Source organism: Buteo buteo, chromosome 12, assembly GCF_964188355.1.
Source record: "Buteo buteo chromosome 12, bButBut1.hap1.1, whole genome shotgun sequence".
Lineage (NCBI taxonomy): Eukaryota > Metazoa > Chordata > Aves > Accipitriformes > Accipitridae > Buteo > Buteo buteo.
Window position 1 is genome coordinate 13,325,048 of NC_134182.1, and position 15,419 is coordinate 13,340,466.

At 46.9% G+C, this 15,419-nt stretch overlaps 1 protein-coding gene across 2 annotated transcripts; it reads right to left on the reverse strand.

The window, feature by feature from the left end:
- Positions 1–1,524: 1,524 nt before the first annotated feature.
- Positions 1,525–10,682, reverse strand: SERTAD4 (SERTA domain containing 4). 2 transcript variants are annotated; one of them, XM_075042763.1, is made up of 4 exons: positions 9,960–10,682; positions 9,413–9,611; positions 8,808–8,923; positions 1,525–5,639 (listed from the first exon to the last, which is right to left on the reverse strand). In XM_075042763.1, exons 2-4 carry the CDS (start codon positions 9,594–9,596, stop codon positions 4,908–4,910), a joined length of 1,032 nt encoding a protein of 343 aa, XP_074898864.1. In that variant the 5' UTR covers positions 9,597–9,611; positions 9,960–10,682; the 3' UTR covers positions 1,525–4,907. The 2 variants fall into 2 exon arrangements, with proteins under 2 accessions (XP_074898864.1, XP_074898865.1); XM_075042764.1 differs by lacking the exons at positions 8,808–8,923; positions 9,413–9,611; positions 9,960–10,682 and adding an exon at positions 8,290–8,508.
- Between the last annotated feature and the right edge of the window lie 4,737 nt (positions 10,683–15,419).

Consider the following 15,419-nt stretch of genomic DNA (forward strand, 5'->3'; position numbering starts at 1 on the left):
GTACACCTCGCATTAGCAGCCTCAAACTGAGCAGGATTAACTGCTGCAAAGGCACTCGGCACCCTGCCATGGCTGTGTTTACATTAGAAAAAATGGACCTCACAGAGACAGTTTGCAAACACCACAAGACGAACTTTTGTAAACTCCCTCGGTTTAGTCATCTTTCCCCATCTGTCAGAGAAGTTAAAGTGAGATTGAAAAAACACAGGAAATTACTGTGTATTCCAAGCCGTCGTGACTGAGCGGCTTGGCTGTTACATGGGATGCCTTGTGGAAGATTCACATCTCCTAACATTTCCAGCAAGATCCTTTGCAGCGCTTCCCCGGCTGCAATCTTTCAGCAGGCTCTGCACACCCTGCCAGGAAAAGCCTCTGGAGTGCTTTGTGCAGCTGCAGAAAAACTCATACCAGCACTGAGGAGCCCAAAAGGTTACCTCCAGAAAGCCAGAGCAGCCCCTTTCTTCGAGGTTGCAAAGCAAGGGACAGGCAATGAAAAAGGTTAGGTCCCTCTGGGAGGCTTCTGTGTGAGAGTTCATTCACTGAATAAAATGCCAGATGAAATCCTTTACCCCACGGCAGTTTAAACCTTTCTCTGATGTGACTGACTGGCTCTTTTTGTGATAAAACTTAAGAAACTTCTTTTATCAAGGTTTCTGGCATGAGTAAGCAGGAATTGCATTTGCTATACCTCTGGCTATAGCCTTTATCTCAAGAAGGCAATGAAAGGGCACGAGTCGAACACGGGCTAGAAATCACCTTCACGTCTGCTTCGGCCATAGCCCTTTCATCACCAGATCACCACCATTGTGGCAATCTGAGCTACCGGCAGCTGGAAAGCACATTTAGCTGGGTGGGTTGCAACTGGCACAGGCCTCCAGAAGGGCCACGAAGCAGCCGAGACACACTGCACGCTGGTTCGTTTGTTTAAATTCCTCTTTAGATCACGCTGCACCTCTGAACCAGCTCCCCACCTCCCCTGCACAAACCCAAAGAGCGGTGGCACCCCACGTACTGTCCCCGCGGCGTGTCCTGGTCTTCGGTGAAAGGACAGTTGGTAGATGAGAGGTGTAAAAGGAGGATGGAGGCTGCACAGGAAGATGAAACATGAAAAAAAGTCTCTTTACCACAACTTTGCTTTGGGGTGTAACATCTTCAGGGCTGAAAGAAGCACTTCATCTCTGCGGCTCAGCCTGCATTTGTTTTCTCTGTGGAGCCAGCTGCTACGCTGGCATTGCAAATCGGTGCCAGCTGAGGCTATGAGTGCTGGGTATGCTTAAGTAACTGTGTTAGCTGTTTCAACAGATTAGCTAATCCAGTAAAAATATAAAATTTTACCAAAAGTATTAAGTATATATGAAGCACAATGATATTATGCCACATTTTGAAAAAGGAACATAATTTTTTCAACTCAAATGAACTACGCATTTCCAAGGGAAATGTATTACCTGGTGGAAAGCAATCCTGAAGATAAAATGACACTTCAGCTCTTAGTGACAGTAAAATAGATCTGACAACAGAAACATCTTTTTCTGTTGCTGTTTTCCATGTTTTATTGAAGTACCATTATTAGTCTGCTGAAAGGCACAGTACTTTATAGTTTTACACTCTAGGAGCAAAGTATCTTATGATAGAGAGTAAAACAGTCTCCACAGAGAGCAGCTCTACTGCTCAGTTCTTCCAGGCAGGTAGGCCAAGATCAAGTTCAGGAGCATTCATTTAGCAGTTATGCGTGGGACATACGGATGAAAGGCATTAATCTTGGAAAAGAACTATTTCTTGAAAATTTGTGATACTAGCAAAATGTCCTTAGTACTGGAGCGTGCAAAGGGGAAAAGGCCTATCAGGTTTACACTCTTCACGTGCCATAAATCAAACCAAATTTAAACCATGAAATCCATTAAGCCTAGCCCAGGTTGGAAATCCTATCAAGGTCTACTGCATTTCTGGTAATTGGACAAGGGTGTTTCCAGCTGCCTTTTCTAACATGAAATACCTCTGTCTCTTTTGTAGCAAAGCAGATAACTCAGTGGACTCCTGAGTCCAATACATCTACTTTCAGTATCTGCCATTTTTTTTGTGAGGCAGGGTCCAGAGAAAGGCATAAAAGACCACTTATCCTTAGGCCAACCTTCATTAGATGACACTTCACCCCTTACAGACCCTGATGACACTCAGCAAGACTGTCCAGAGCTGTAACAGGTTAATTTCTAGGTGTCCCTGGCACTAAAGAAGCTGTTAGAGAGGCCTGAGTAGACAGAGAGTTCTGCTGATTTATCACTTCAGCCAGTACAAATTCAACTCAGGAGACTGCAATGGGTTATATATGCAGGCTTGCTCTGGAATACGAAGGAGCCCCTTAGGGTCAAAAAGCTTTCAGTCCCCCCAAAAGTGTTACCTGATTTGTGGTTTGGGCAGCATTTGGCCAGGCGTTTTCCTTGGCCGTACGTGCAAGTCTGCAGAGAAGTTTGCTGCTTCACAGTGCACCTTCAGACTGTCGTAAAGGCTCCTGAAACCTTGTAAAGGCTGAGCTCCATCTTGGACTCAGCTTGAGGTGCACAGCCAACTGCAGTGTAACCTCTTCAGCAGGGAACAGTTTGATTAAATAGCATTTCCTTGGGTGAGGGAGGGGAACATGGGGGAAAGGACCCAGTAGCCATTGGAAATGTAAAAATAAAATGAATTTTGGTCATTTTAATAAATATATATCAAGGAAATTTCACTTTACTACAACAACACATTAGTATACAAGCATCTAATATTTAAGCTTAAAACATCAAGTGTTTATCAAATATTGGAAAAGAGCAGACATTACTAGACTATCTGGGTATAACACAAGAAAAATCAGGGTTTTAAAAAAATTGGTCCTTGTGGACAAATGTCTAAATGATGATCCTACTCATACACTGTATGAATGAGATCTATATTTAATATTATTATTATTATTAATAAAAAAAGCTTCTGTCTTGGAGAAATCAGGTGGGACTTATACTTTCTTTATTTGTTGTTCTTCACAATGATAACCCTTACAAACTCATCAGTTCCAACCCACCTGATTGCATAAAGGTTATCATTGATTTACATCCTATTCTCTTTTGGCTGGGGGGGAGCTTTCTCCCGTGACCACTCGGCTTAGTCACGAAAACCGTCCAGTTTGCAAACATGACTGTGGGGTGCGCACACTACCCAAAATAACCGTGGCCCGGGAGGAGTCAGGCTGAACCCATGAAACCCAGAGCAGGAGTTCTTTGACCCAGAGACCCGGCTGACTCCAGCACCAAATTGGGGGCAGCCCGGGGCAGTGTGCCGCCGGGGACCCTCGTGCCCTGCGCCGAGCTGGCCGCTCCCTCAGCACAGGGGTGAATTTCACCCTTTGGACAAGAACCAAGCGGAGAAGATGTCGCTTGAGCGCTTGATGCTGTGGGAACAGGCAGCTATTATGAGTCAGCCATGGCTTGGAGGTGGCTATTTTGCCGAGCACACCCTGCCAGTTGTTACAGGGACTGTGGGAACTAATTAATTTGGTGGATCTAAGACTCACAATACTCTTAGGCCAACCCTGACTAATGTCTTCTCGGCATTTTAAACAGAACACTTTTGCAAACAGTCTACCTAGGGATGACTAAATGTTGTCCTTAGCCACTGAAATCTCAGCTCATTTCTCCAAAATGTTCTTTTTTAAAATTAAACCCCTTACATTCATTCAGATAAAATCATGTTTATCACCACATTATTGATTAACATTGTGCTTTTTGCTTTCTTTTCTTGTCTTTTTTAAATCAACAGCAAAAGTCATAGAAAACTCCCGCATGCTTTTGCAATCTAAAAGAGAAAAATTATGCGAAACAGAATAAAGTATAAAACATGCCACTGGTTCATGAACTTCATTATACGAAGAAGGAAAAAAAAGAGCCCCAGCAACAGACAGTTGCCATAGAAACACTCAAGCATCGAATGCTTGTTTACAAGAGACATCTCTCTATTGTTTCTTAAATCCCTTCCTAAGGATGGCAAATCAAAAAGCAATTGAGCATCAAAAAGGAAGAACAGAGATGTTTGAATAGGAAGTTGAACTCAGTACTTCAAAGGTTAAAGGTTTCTAATAATTTGATCCACCCTGTGGGTGGGGTTTTTTTTTTTATCTGTTTAGGTTAAATCCCTGCTGTATCACTGATTTATACTTAATTTTCACGCTGGCAAAAATTAAGACAAAAAGTAAGGCACCAAAAAAAAACCTGCCCTGTATAACAACAAGCCTCATTAGTTATTACAGCCGAGGTGAAAACATGCAAGTACTTGAGCTGCATGTTGTGTTTCTGATTAAGATCCCATAAACAGGTTATTTCTTTATGCTATGTCCTATTTTGTCAGTTGAACAAGATGCTGAATCCAGGAATTCAAGAGTATCAGTACGAAATGTAAGGATGGTTTATTCCCAGTCCATGAAGGCAGTCCTTTGTCAGAACAAATACTGAGTTACAAGGAGCACATCACCCTTGCTGGTAGCAAAAATTTGTTTACCAGACTTCTAATTCCTTGGTAAACATAATGGAGGTTCTTCTTAATTAATGGCAGACTTCTTGGGGGTGGGGATATATAAAACGATATGTTTTCCCCATCTGGCTGATTGGTATTTTCAGTAACGAAAGCCACACCATAGCTGTAGAGACTATAGTGCTAAGCAGTAACGCAACTGCGTTCTTTATGAAGTCTCCATATTTATAAATAGCCCGCTGATGCAGATCATAGAGACGCTTTACGCAATCTGCACTCCAGTCACTTAAAATTACACGTAATGTTTGTGGCATGATTGTATCATTTGTAGAAAACTATAAAAAATCCATTCAAAATAAAAATTTGATAGACAAACAAACATGCTGCGCATGCTTCAACAGAGCAAGAAAGATGCCTCATATTTTACTTCCTTTGCTGCAGCACATTTTATTACTTGGTAAAGATTCCTTCTTCCTTAAGGATTTTTTCCAAGTTTCACTTACGTTGCTCTTGTCATTACATCCAGTCTCAAAATAGTCATAAAACTTGCCTTTACATTCAAGAGCATGGGTGCCTCTTACAGGTTCACAGTTTAGGGCGATGCTCTCTCGCTCAGGTTCATTACCTCCTTTCTCGTCATTAAATTTTGCCTTTTCCTGATTACTGTGAGACCTGGCATTAGTGATGAATATTTCATTAGCAGGTATCTGGTCATCACTCCTGTAAGACGGGGCACTGCCAATGTCATAATCTCCCTGCTGGGAACAGCTTGGCAAAGAAATGGGGGAGGAGGAGGAGGAAGTATTTTCTGTACTAGCAGTAACAGAGTAGGGTAGATTTAAATAGTGACTGCCACACTCTTGATAGAAGCAGCACGTGTGGAGCTTCTCGTACTCCTCCTTTGCCATCCGAAGGCGTTTTCTATATGGACAGTCCTGAGGCACAAACCATTCTTGTGGTGAGGTGCCGCTGAAGGAGCAGGCGGAGAAGCACCAGTTGTTCTGCATGATGATTTCTCCATGGATTCTCTTCATTAGATTGTTGATGAGGACAGATCTCCGCAGGTAGACTTCAGGATCATCAATGAATTTCAGCTTTTCCAAAGACATGTAAAGAATATGGGCCCGCTCCTCAAACACAGAGATTGTCTGAAAATGCAAAAGACAGAAGATACGGAACTGAAGGCAACTGGTTTTGTTCCAGGCAAGGAGAAAGAAAATGAAGCAAAGTATTCCCCCCGTGCCACTACTTTTCTCATTCTCTTTCTGAGGTGCCTAAAACTGTTTTTTCGTTTTGCACACCCATGTAGCTGGGCTTTTTCTTGGCCACAGCATTCACCCAGGTTTAGGAGGCAAGTAGCTGAGCATTACACCACAGAGGCAATCGCAGGGCACAAATCCAGGATGGGAGAGTAAAATCCAGATGCGCGCATCTGGCTCTTTATTTGAATTTGGGGTTAGAACATAAAATTGTTGTGCAGTTTTGCTCCAGTGATGGCTGGGGGCTTTTTGATGTGAATGGACCCAATTCCACCACCCCCTGTGGGGCTTCTACAAAGCTCTGAAGCCAAGCGAAGGTCCCCTCCTGCAGCCTCAAGGTTTGCAAGACGCAGCCAGCAGCCATCGCCTCACGCAGCAAGTGTCGGAGCATTTCATCCACTGCCAGTGGAAGAGGCCCTCCAGCAAGGAGGGCTCCATTTGCCAAGCTCCCTTATACTGCTGTTGTGTACAAAAGCGCATGCAGGGAGGGAGGCAGGGAGAAACCCATCTCAAAGCATCACAGCATCTGGAGAGCAGCTGTTGGCCTGCATACTACACCCTGCGCTCTACAGGACCGGTGGGAACGCAGATAGGCAGGGACAAGGTCAGGAAACGAAGAGAGGATAGGGATTTGCAGAAATCCTGGCTCGACGCCCACAGATTTGTTCTCCCTTCCATGGTCCTTCCAGGACTCCCTTTCTCAGCACTGGCAGCATGAGCAGGTTACTGCCCCCGGGAGGCCCCGGATTCTGCGCTGTAATCACTACCCTGGGAATCAAAATAAGAGAGGGGGCAATGCATGCTACTGTAAGCACTATTAACTAATTTTCATTTTTAGTAAGAATTTGGTTTGCGTAGGAGGAGAGCAGCACAGCACAAAGGGAGACTGCTCTAAATCCCCCCCATCTGTGGCTTGATCATTCTTCCCTTTCCCACATGGTTACAGCATTTTTGCAGAGTGGAAGTCGTAGCTATGAAGACTGAAAGAGCTTAAAGCACAGCTGCTTTTCACATCCATTCAGCTCTCCTCAGCCCTCTAGCTCTTTCCACAGCCTGGTCCTGTCTGCAGGGCTTAGAAGCAGCACAGTGCCTCGTAAAAAGAAAAATTGGCTGTGTTTTCATGTGAGTTCACAGCTGAAGGTCTTCTTTGTTAGAGAGAGTAATTTTCTATAATAAATGACTCATTTTAAATCGTATTAAGCCTATAGGTTAATTTGCATCCTTTATACCTGCTGTAGCAATAGTCAGTGAAGCCGTAAAAGCCTGGAGCAAACCAGTAAGCCTTGAACTGTGATCCTCCTGGAGATACGTCCTGGAGGGCCACCAGTAGTAACAAGTTGTCAAAGGCTTTCTACTACAAATGTTTGCCAACAGCCCCCTGGAGAGAGGCTCTGGGCCCTACCGTCATACCCTCTACAGGACAAGTAATCTCAGAACATAACTCTGTCTTTACTGGGCAGCAAAGGTATAAAAACGTGTAAGATATTAGAAGAAACCTGGTGGGCATCCTCCCTCCCCCAGAGCTCAGTGCTGCAAAGTGGAAAACACATTCGTGCTGAACAGAAGAAAACGGTGACCCAGGGTTTCTGACATGATACACCTCTACAACAGCACAAAACAGTGCCTGGGACAGGTCTCATACCAATACCTCTACAACTGTTTTTTATGCTGTTCAAAAAGGATGAGTAACTATTCCTCCTCTTTGCAAGGAAAATAATCACTGATACAAAAATCCAACAAACTAGCCAAGAAAAAACCTGGCTGAAATCAGAGACCAATGCAACATGTGGGAGACACGCTCACTAACTAGAGCACATTTTTCAACACCCTCGGTGCTATTTATTCATTGCTCTGGCAGCAGACTGGACGCCTTCTGGAATTAACGGTGGGGCAGTTTTTCACCTTCCCAGTCAGGTACTTATTTCCAGCCAACACTATTTGTAGCCGAAAATTCCTTCAGCTACTCTAAGGTCCTTGGGAAGCGAGCTCGGCGTTACTGCTCGCTTCTCCTCTGTGGAAATCCATCCAGGGAAACAGAAGCCCACTGGGCAGACCTCCCTGCCCAGTGTCCCTTGTAGGGATGAGGCACTCAGTTCCCCTCGCGTCTCAGAAGCCTGCCTCTGCGATGCAGGTAAAGATAACATACAAACTTGCTCTGCATCTTGATCTGCTTTAGCTTTCTGTCTCTGGGGCTCTTGTGGTACTATTGTCTCCCATAAGCTGTGCTTTAATCAGATTATATTGTGTCCTCTCTGCTGCCAACAGTACATGGGTAGCACTGGACTACCATGGGTCAGGTATGATCCCAGCAAGGTAAGGATGGTGTCTCAAGGCATGAGCTATCCTTAAGTACATCACTCCAGGTGTTCAGTTCCTTACAGGACTGAGTTCTTAATGAACAAGACCCTAAAATCTCTCATTAAAAAAAAAAAAAGTTAGATTTCAATTTATGTATTCACTGGCCTGGGAAATGTTTGCTCTAATCCCTCCCCTGACAGCTTTCATAAGAAAAAAAAATAAAAATCTTTCATTTACTAACCTGTTCTTTTGGAGTTATGAGCTTTTTAATAAACAGGATTAAATGCTGAAGGAGCTTGTACTCATTTTCCAAGTCATTGTGTTTTTCTAGCAGATCTGTAACCCATTTCGGGTACATGGAACTTATTACTGTCTTCTCCCCTGGAAAAAGTTTTGAATGAGTGGGGGAATCATGGGCCCTTTTTATTTATGTTCTTCCTTTCTGCTGTTCAAATGCTGCTATGGAGCTGTTTCTGTAGGCATGACATAAACTAGCTAAGAACAAAACAATCTGAAAAAAAGTTATTCTCAGCGTTTCCATTTACAGTTGTTATAAATGAAGAAACGCCTTTGCTTCTTAAGCAATTTGATGACAATAAAACAATAAATGTGAACAAGTGACAACTATTTGTTTCTGAGCAAACAGCTGGATCACTCTCTTAATTCAGCAGAGTATTTCAGCCTCGTGGAAACAGGTCAATCGAATATTACTAAGCATCTGAAACTCGGAGTAAAAATAATGACTATTAGAAAACATACTTTATGTGTACAGCTGCTGAGCGGTGGATGAAAATCCTCCTCTTCCACATATTTCCTTTTAAAGTATGTGATCTTGGATGTTGTTACAGGATTTGAAATTCCCCTGTAATGTGATCCTGTGGGTAATAAATCAGATATGACAAATGACATGCGGTTTGCCGGAGGTTCTCCAAACAAAATACTTTTCACTTCCCTTCGCGCTACGGGAGAACTCCACCGCGTATTTTCACGTATGTTTGCAGCCATCAGAAAGAAACCCTCACCTGCCTAGCGCGTTCACTCGCCGGACGCTCCCGGCCGAGGGCCGACGGGACCGGCAGCGCGGCAAGCCGCTGCCGTCCTCTGGCCGCTCGCCTTCGGGAAAACTTTCGCCCCGGCCGCCGGGCGGGCAGCCGCCTTCCCCAGCGCGGCACCCACCCGGCGCAACCCGGGGCCGCCGGCTCCCGCCGAGCCCCGCGCACCTGCGGCCCCGCCGCCGCGCCGCGCTCGCCCCGGGGCAGAGCCCCCGCCCGCCGCGCCCGGGCCCGCCGCCGCGCCCCCCCCCCCCCGCGGACTACACCTCCGTCCCCCCGCCCGCCGCCGCGGCGGATCGGCGCCGTGCCTACCTGCGGCGGGGGGCCCGGGGGCCGGCGGCGGCGGCGGGGGGGCGGCGGCGGCGGCGGGGCCGGGGCCGGGGCCGGGGCGGCCGCAGCAGGGCGGCTCCCAGAGGGCGCGGTAGGCGGCGAGGTCGGCGGCTCCGTCGGCGGCGATGGGGCGGCCCAGCCGCTGCATGGGCAGCACCAGGGTCATCGCGGGCGCCGGCACCTGGAAGCGAAGCAGCGCGGTGAGCGCCCGGCACCCCCTTCACCTGACACCCCCCCGGCCCCGCGGTGTTCCGCGCCCCCTTGGCAGTCATGCCTCTGTATGCACGTATATAAAAACCACACGCACGTATGTCTCACATAGACGCACTTTTTTTTTTTTTTTTTCCCCTTCTTACGGCAGGAAAAAGACCGGAGCCCTCTCCCACAAAGGGCGCGGGGTCCCCGGCCGCGGGAGTTAGTCGCGCTCTCCCCCCCGCCGCCCCCCGGCCCCGCTCCCGCCGCCCCGGCCCCGGCCCCGGCCCCGGCCCCGGCCCCGGCCCCGGCCCCGGCCCCGCCGGCGCTCACACACCGGCACGGATCCGCTCACTCGCTTCCCATTCTCTGCCGGCGGTGCTGGCACGGCGCGCTCGGCACCGACGGGCGTGCGAGTCGGTGTGCGTGTGTGTGTGCGCGCGTGTGCCTGCGGTGCGTGTGTGTGTGTGTGCGTGTGCGTGTGTGTGGGGTGTGTGTGTGCAGCGGGGTGTGCGTGTGAGAGAGCGCGCGCCCAGCAGTTCGGGATCGCGTTCCTTTCTTCTCTCTTCCCTCCCAACGAAGCAGACAGCGGAGACTTAGGTAGTTGTTTCCACTAGCCCCGATCGGACTGAACTGGATCTGCCTCCAGTCAAAACACTGCGAGACTAAGACAGAAAATTGGCTCCGGTTTCAAGCCGTGAGTTGCAGTCCCACCGGAGCCAAGCACAACATCGGCGGAGCGGGCGGAATATTAAGCAGGAGCGGGGACTCCAGGGCCAGCGCCAGGCTGCGAGCTGCCTCCTGCCGCGACAGCAGGCGGCAGGGGAGGGGAGGGGAGGGAGCAAACTTTCTGCGAGGGGCAAGGGATGAGTTCATAGTCACCTACTTCTTGGCAGAGGAGCGCCGAACAATGCGCCCAGGCCCGGCCCGGCCCCTCCCTCTCCTTCCTCCTCCTCCTCCTCCTCTCTCCAAGAAAGCGGGATGTCGTTTCCCCTCGGCGCAGCCCTCCCGGAGGAAGACGAGGGCCCGAGCGAGCGGCGGGAAGGAGGGGCCGCAGGTGGGCAGGTGGAATTTCAGCAATTGTTTGTGTTAGCGGCTGAGCGCTCGCTAACAAGAGGAAAAAATAAACCGCAGCAGAAGAGGGAGGAAAAATAAATCATTCACATCTGCCAGTTGTTTTCTTAAATCCTGGAAGACTGCACAAGGCTGCCACTTGATTAAGAAGAAACGGGCTTCCAGCATGCGCTCCCTGTTCGTTAGAGGCACGCACGCAGGCGTCTGCCCTACGCTGCTCACCGGGGCAGAAAAGGGGAGGTGAAGGGGAAATCCCCGAGCAGTTTGGCCCAGTGAGGCCACCAGACCTCGCCGCCATCGGACTGAAGGGTGCCTAAACCCCTTCCTCAGAATCCGTTCAGTGATCACGCACTGCATATGGCCCTCAGTCATTTTCTGGCAGGAGCCCATTAATGCCATCTTGCTTTTCGTGGGCAAAGGAACAACGACGTGGGGAACGGCAAGCCACTAGACTGGCCCATTGGAAGTTATCCCTGACACAGACTATATATTATTTATTCCCTGCACCTTTTGTTACCAGCTGAGTACCGACGCATGGAAAGACTGGTCCAAACAACAAGTGGGTCAATCTGCTGACCTAAGAGCAGGGCCAAAAAGCAGCCCAAGAACCCGCTAAAAAGTCATCTATTTTGTGGCTGAAAAGATTACGCCATCACTAGAAAGCACCCGTGGACTCTTCTCGTTAATCTGCACTGAGGAATCACTCACAGGGAGACATCAATCTTTTCACGTTGGCATGATGTCAACACTCAGTGTTTGTCCTTAGAGAATACGGTTGGAAGAAACTTGCTGCTGCTTTGGGAAAGTCAGGATTTCTTTGCTCGTAATGAATTCAGCATCTCTTTGTGGAATTTTTTTATGAGAATCAGAGATTTTGACTGTGCTTTTTTTTTTTTTTTACCGTATTTCATCACAAATAGGTCTTTCAATGCTTAAGCAGAGAAAGGAAGGAAGGAAGGAGTTGAGATGCCTTCTGCACCGTGCTGCTGATTTATCTTGAAAAACTGAGTTCTCTGGGCAGCTGGTAAAGTAAATGAACTGCTGCTGGTATTTACAATACACAAAATTAATAGAGGCAGGCCAGTTAATTTCTATAAACAGCTACTGTCCATGCACATTCAACCATGTTTCCAAACTGTATAAAAACAAGGCATAAATAATAGAGCTTCCCTAGGGAAAAAAAAAACCAACAAAACCAACCAGCAAACCAAAGCCCCAAACCAAGCTTGTAGGTCTCAGCATGCCTTACAAAGCTGTATAGGTGGCACTCAGCTACAAAATGATCCCCATTTTGTAGCGAAGTAATTGCTTCAGCACACAGAAGCTGAGAACCAGGCTTCTAAACAGGGCTTGTGACTCTGGGCACGCTATTTGTTCCCATTTAATTTTCAGACGCGCTGATTTCCAGCTGCTGCAAATGAGTGGGAAGGGAGCTGTGAGTACTCAGCACATGGGAAAAGTCAGCCTCCTCGAAGGTGAAGTTGGACACGGCAAAACTGAAAGCCTGAAGTACGAGGTGGTATTTACTGAAAAAGCGCTACCGGACCTAGCTCCATAAACAGGACCTCTGGCGTTGCTCCTGAAGAGCCAGCCTACTGTTTTTCCCCATTAAGGATGGCAAAATCCACTCCTGAGTATCTTGCCAGAAGTCATGCAGCAAAGCAGTGTCAGAGCCAGAAATAGAACCAGATCTCATCGTCCTTCAGCTGTAAGCCCAACCCATTTATATTACATTATTGTGTGCAATGGAGGGATTTAATCCAAAATCCTGTTCGTTTCAATGAGACTTTGCAGAACCGCACACGCATTGTTACATTTCCATTAACACCACTGGAAATAAAGGATGAAAGATGTACATTTGAGCATACATTACATTTACTATACAAAATTACAGCAAAAGGTTGACACTTAGGGCTGGATTCAATTTTGAACAATCCATTTGGGAGCCTTGTGTGGGCTTCGGTGGCATGGAAGCCAGGCACAGTTTTTTTATTGAACCCAGCCCTCCATCCTTAGGCTACCACAATTTTTCCATTTTGTCAGCCAACTGCATGCAGTGTGAGGACACCCCGAGGCATCTACAGCAGCCTGAAGGTTAAAATGTCAAAGTTTTTCCATGTGCAGTTTTACGCAGTAAGACTACTATACATTGCTACGCTACTCCATTTGCTGGGGTTTTCACTCACTATTCCTCCAGAGCCATTATAATGTTAATGAGAGAACTGTAATGATGCCATTCACATTATAACAAGCCTGATGCGATGTCAGTGAAAAGGGCTCTTTATACAGTTCCAGAATGCCTCTAAAAACCCAAACTTAAATATAAAATGCCTGTGACAATAATGCTGCAGGTCTCAGATCCATAAAGACAAGAGAATAGACTTAAGATGGCTATTCCTTTCCTAACTCCTGGGTTTGTACCCAAGTACTGCAGCGGTTTCAGTCTTTATTGTATATTCTGGAGTGTTTCCATTGCATAACAACATGACTTGAGGAGAGAATAGCGTTTCTTAACTGTACTATACCGTTGTTAACATCTGGATTGCAGTGCTTAGAAAATACAATTGCCATCATTTTGGTAGCTGTTACCTTTCTGGCATTATAGAAAATTTACGCTGCAGAAGCAGTCAGAAATCCCACTGCACGAGCACTGCTCGCAGGCTGTGCAGACCCACAGTCTAAGAAAGCAAGTGACAGCCGGAGAGGGGAAGGGGAGAGGCACAATCACATACCCAGACTGGTGTACACATACATTAAAACCAACGAAACCCAACTATATCACATGTAAACAATTCCAGGCTAACCTCGTAAACTATCTGCTCTTTATGGTTGCTGCAACAAAGTGTGGTATCACCAACTTGGCTGAGGGAGGCAGGGCATCCTGTGGGCAAGAGCATCATGGAAGAGGGCATAAAGGCTCCCCAGGGAGCAGCAGATCAATGCACGAGGACGCCAGCATCACTGGCGAAGAGAGCAGAGCCACCCAGTAGAGACAATGGTGGAGCGGTGACAGCCGAGGCGGAGCTGTGACAACCTAGCACGTGAAAAGACTAGAGGCAGGCAAATAAGGAGGAAAGGCAGGAGGTGGATTGGCTCTGACCGCAGCAGTGGACAGGGAAGAGGATGTTGGAAGCTTGTGTTTAAATAGATCAAACTGGCTGATATGTCACAAGTTCAAGGAGGAGGAAGTTACAAACAGAGATGGGAGATAACAAGGGCCTTGATTAAAATGTTTATTGCCCGGATAGCTGTGCGTGGAGTTGTAGTAACATTATGAATGAAGCAGCAGAAACACTGGGGACACTGAATCGCAGCACACTGGGGCAGCCCAGTCACAGTAAATGAAAGCGGAGTCAAAGATGATCCCTGCACGCAGGGCTCTAGAGATAAGGCGAGCAGCAAGGCTGCAAGAAGTGGAAAAGCATCTAGAATTGGCCATGCTGGGTTTAAGCTGAAAAAGTGGACTTCCAAGAGGCAGGCCATGGGTTGGGAGCAGACAGGGAGATCTCTTCCTTCTCTTGTTGATAGAAAATAGCTGAGAAGAACTGCAGTATCTCATCACACCAGTGCGGAGTGGTCCCTGGTCTGCGGTGAGGGAGATGCTGAGCCACAAGCCGGAGTCTGCAGGGAGGAGGCGAGGGAAGAGGGGAATGGGGACAGGTGACAGCAAGGCAGTGTGGGCCCCGGGCAATGATGATTTTCTGTTCCTTCAGCTGCACTTTGTATCAGAAATGTGTGTAACACCATCTAACACAAGCATGATACAAGGGCAAAATGAAATGGTTAAGGCTGGCTGAAATAACTAGACTGGTAGAACAACAGGTCTGTGTGCCAACGGGGTCAATTCAGCTCTTCATCCTTCAGAGGTATAGAGAAACTATAGACCTGCCAAGTCTAGTGTTTTCCCCTGTATTTCTTGGCCCTCATTTCAGGGAATTTCAAGGAATCCACTGTTTTTTTCTTTTTTTCCCTTCTTTTTCTACAGCTCTACTTACTGTTTGGTGGAAAAGGAATTAACTTGAAATGAGAAATTGATTTCTGTGTCAAGATACAGCCCTTCTGTGAAAGTGTTTCAAAGGTATCTTCACTTAACTTCTGTCCTAATTTAGATTATACAACTCCAGATGCTTGAGTGTCTCTTTCTCAAGACAGAATTCCGAGCAAATATTTCTCTAACTTTCCTAATTCCCAGATGCTAATTTTTTTTCCTGTCATACTTTTCAGTTGAATTTCCCAGACAGACTTTTTGGAGTTACTCTGTCAGGGTCCCCTGCTTTTCTTAGCAAGCATTTTTTCAGAGAAAAAATACCCATTAAAAAAGAAAACGTTCTTTTGAATTCTTAACAGTTGTGCTATCTCCTGCTTCTAGTTTCTATGAAGCAGAACTAGAGGAGGTTTCCCTACTGAAAGGTTTCCTCTTACTTCTTTGTAAATAGATGTCACCTATCAGTACTCACGGTAGCCTATATGCAATGAATGTTTAAATGGTGGTTCTAACGGAGTTTACCCCAGAATTTACGCAAATATATGAAAATACAAGCAAATCTGCAATCTTCTTGCAGAACCACAGGGCTCTGGCAGATATGAGAAAAGGTGACATCAAGTTTACTGCAGCCATCTCCCAAAGGCTGCTTTGCCTGCCTGCTCTGGGAGAACAATAAAGCCCCATGATATTTATTTCAGTAAGCATAAATATTTTTTCCAGTGTTCTTAGCCAAAATGT

What these genes read in the sequence shown, in the direction of transcription:
- SERTAD4 (XM_075042763.1), bottom strand. Translation starts at nt 9,596, where the DNA reads ATGACCCTGGTGCTGCCCATGCAGCGGCTGGGCCGCCCCATCGCCGCC. An exon ending in CCCCGGGCCCCCCGCCGCAG is followed by an intron (nt 8,924 to 9,412) that starts GTAGGCACGGCG and finishes TATTACCCACAG; the next exon opens with GATCACATTACAGGGGAATT. An exon ending in TCAGCAGCTGTACACATAAA is followed by an intron (nt 5,640 to 8,807) that starts GTATGTTTTCTA and finishes TTGCATTTTCAG; the next exon opens with ACAATCTCTGTGTTTGAGGA.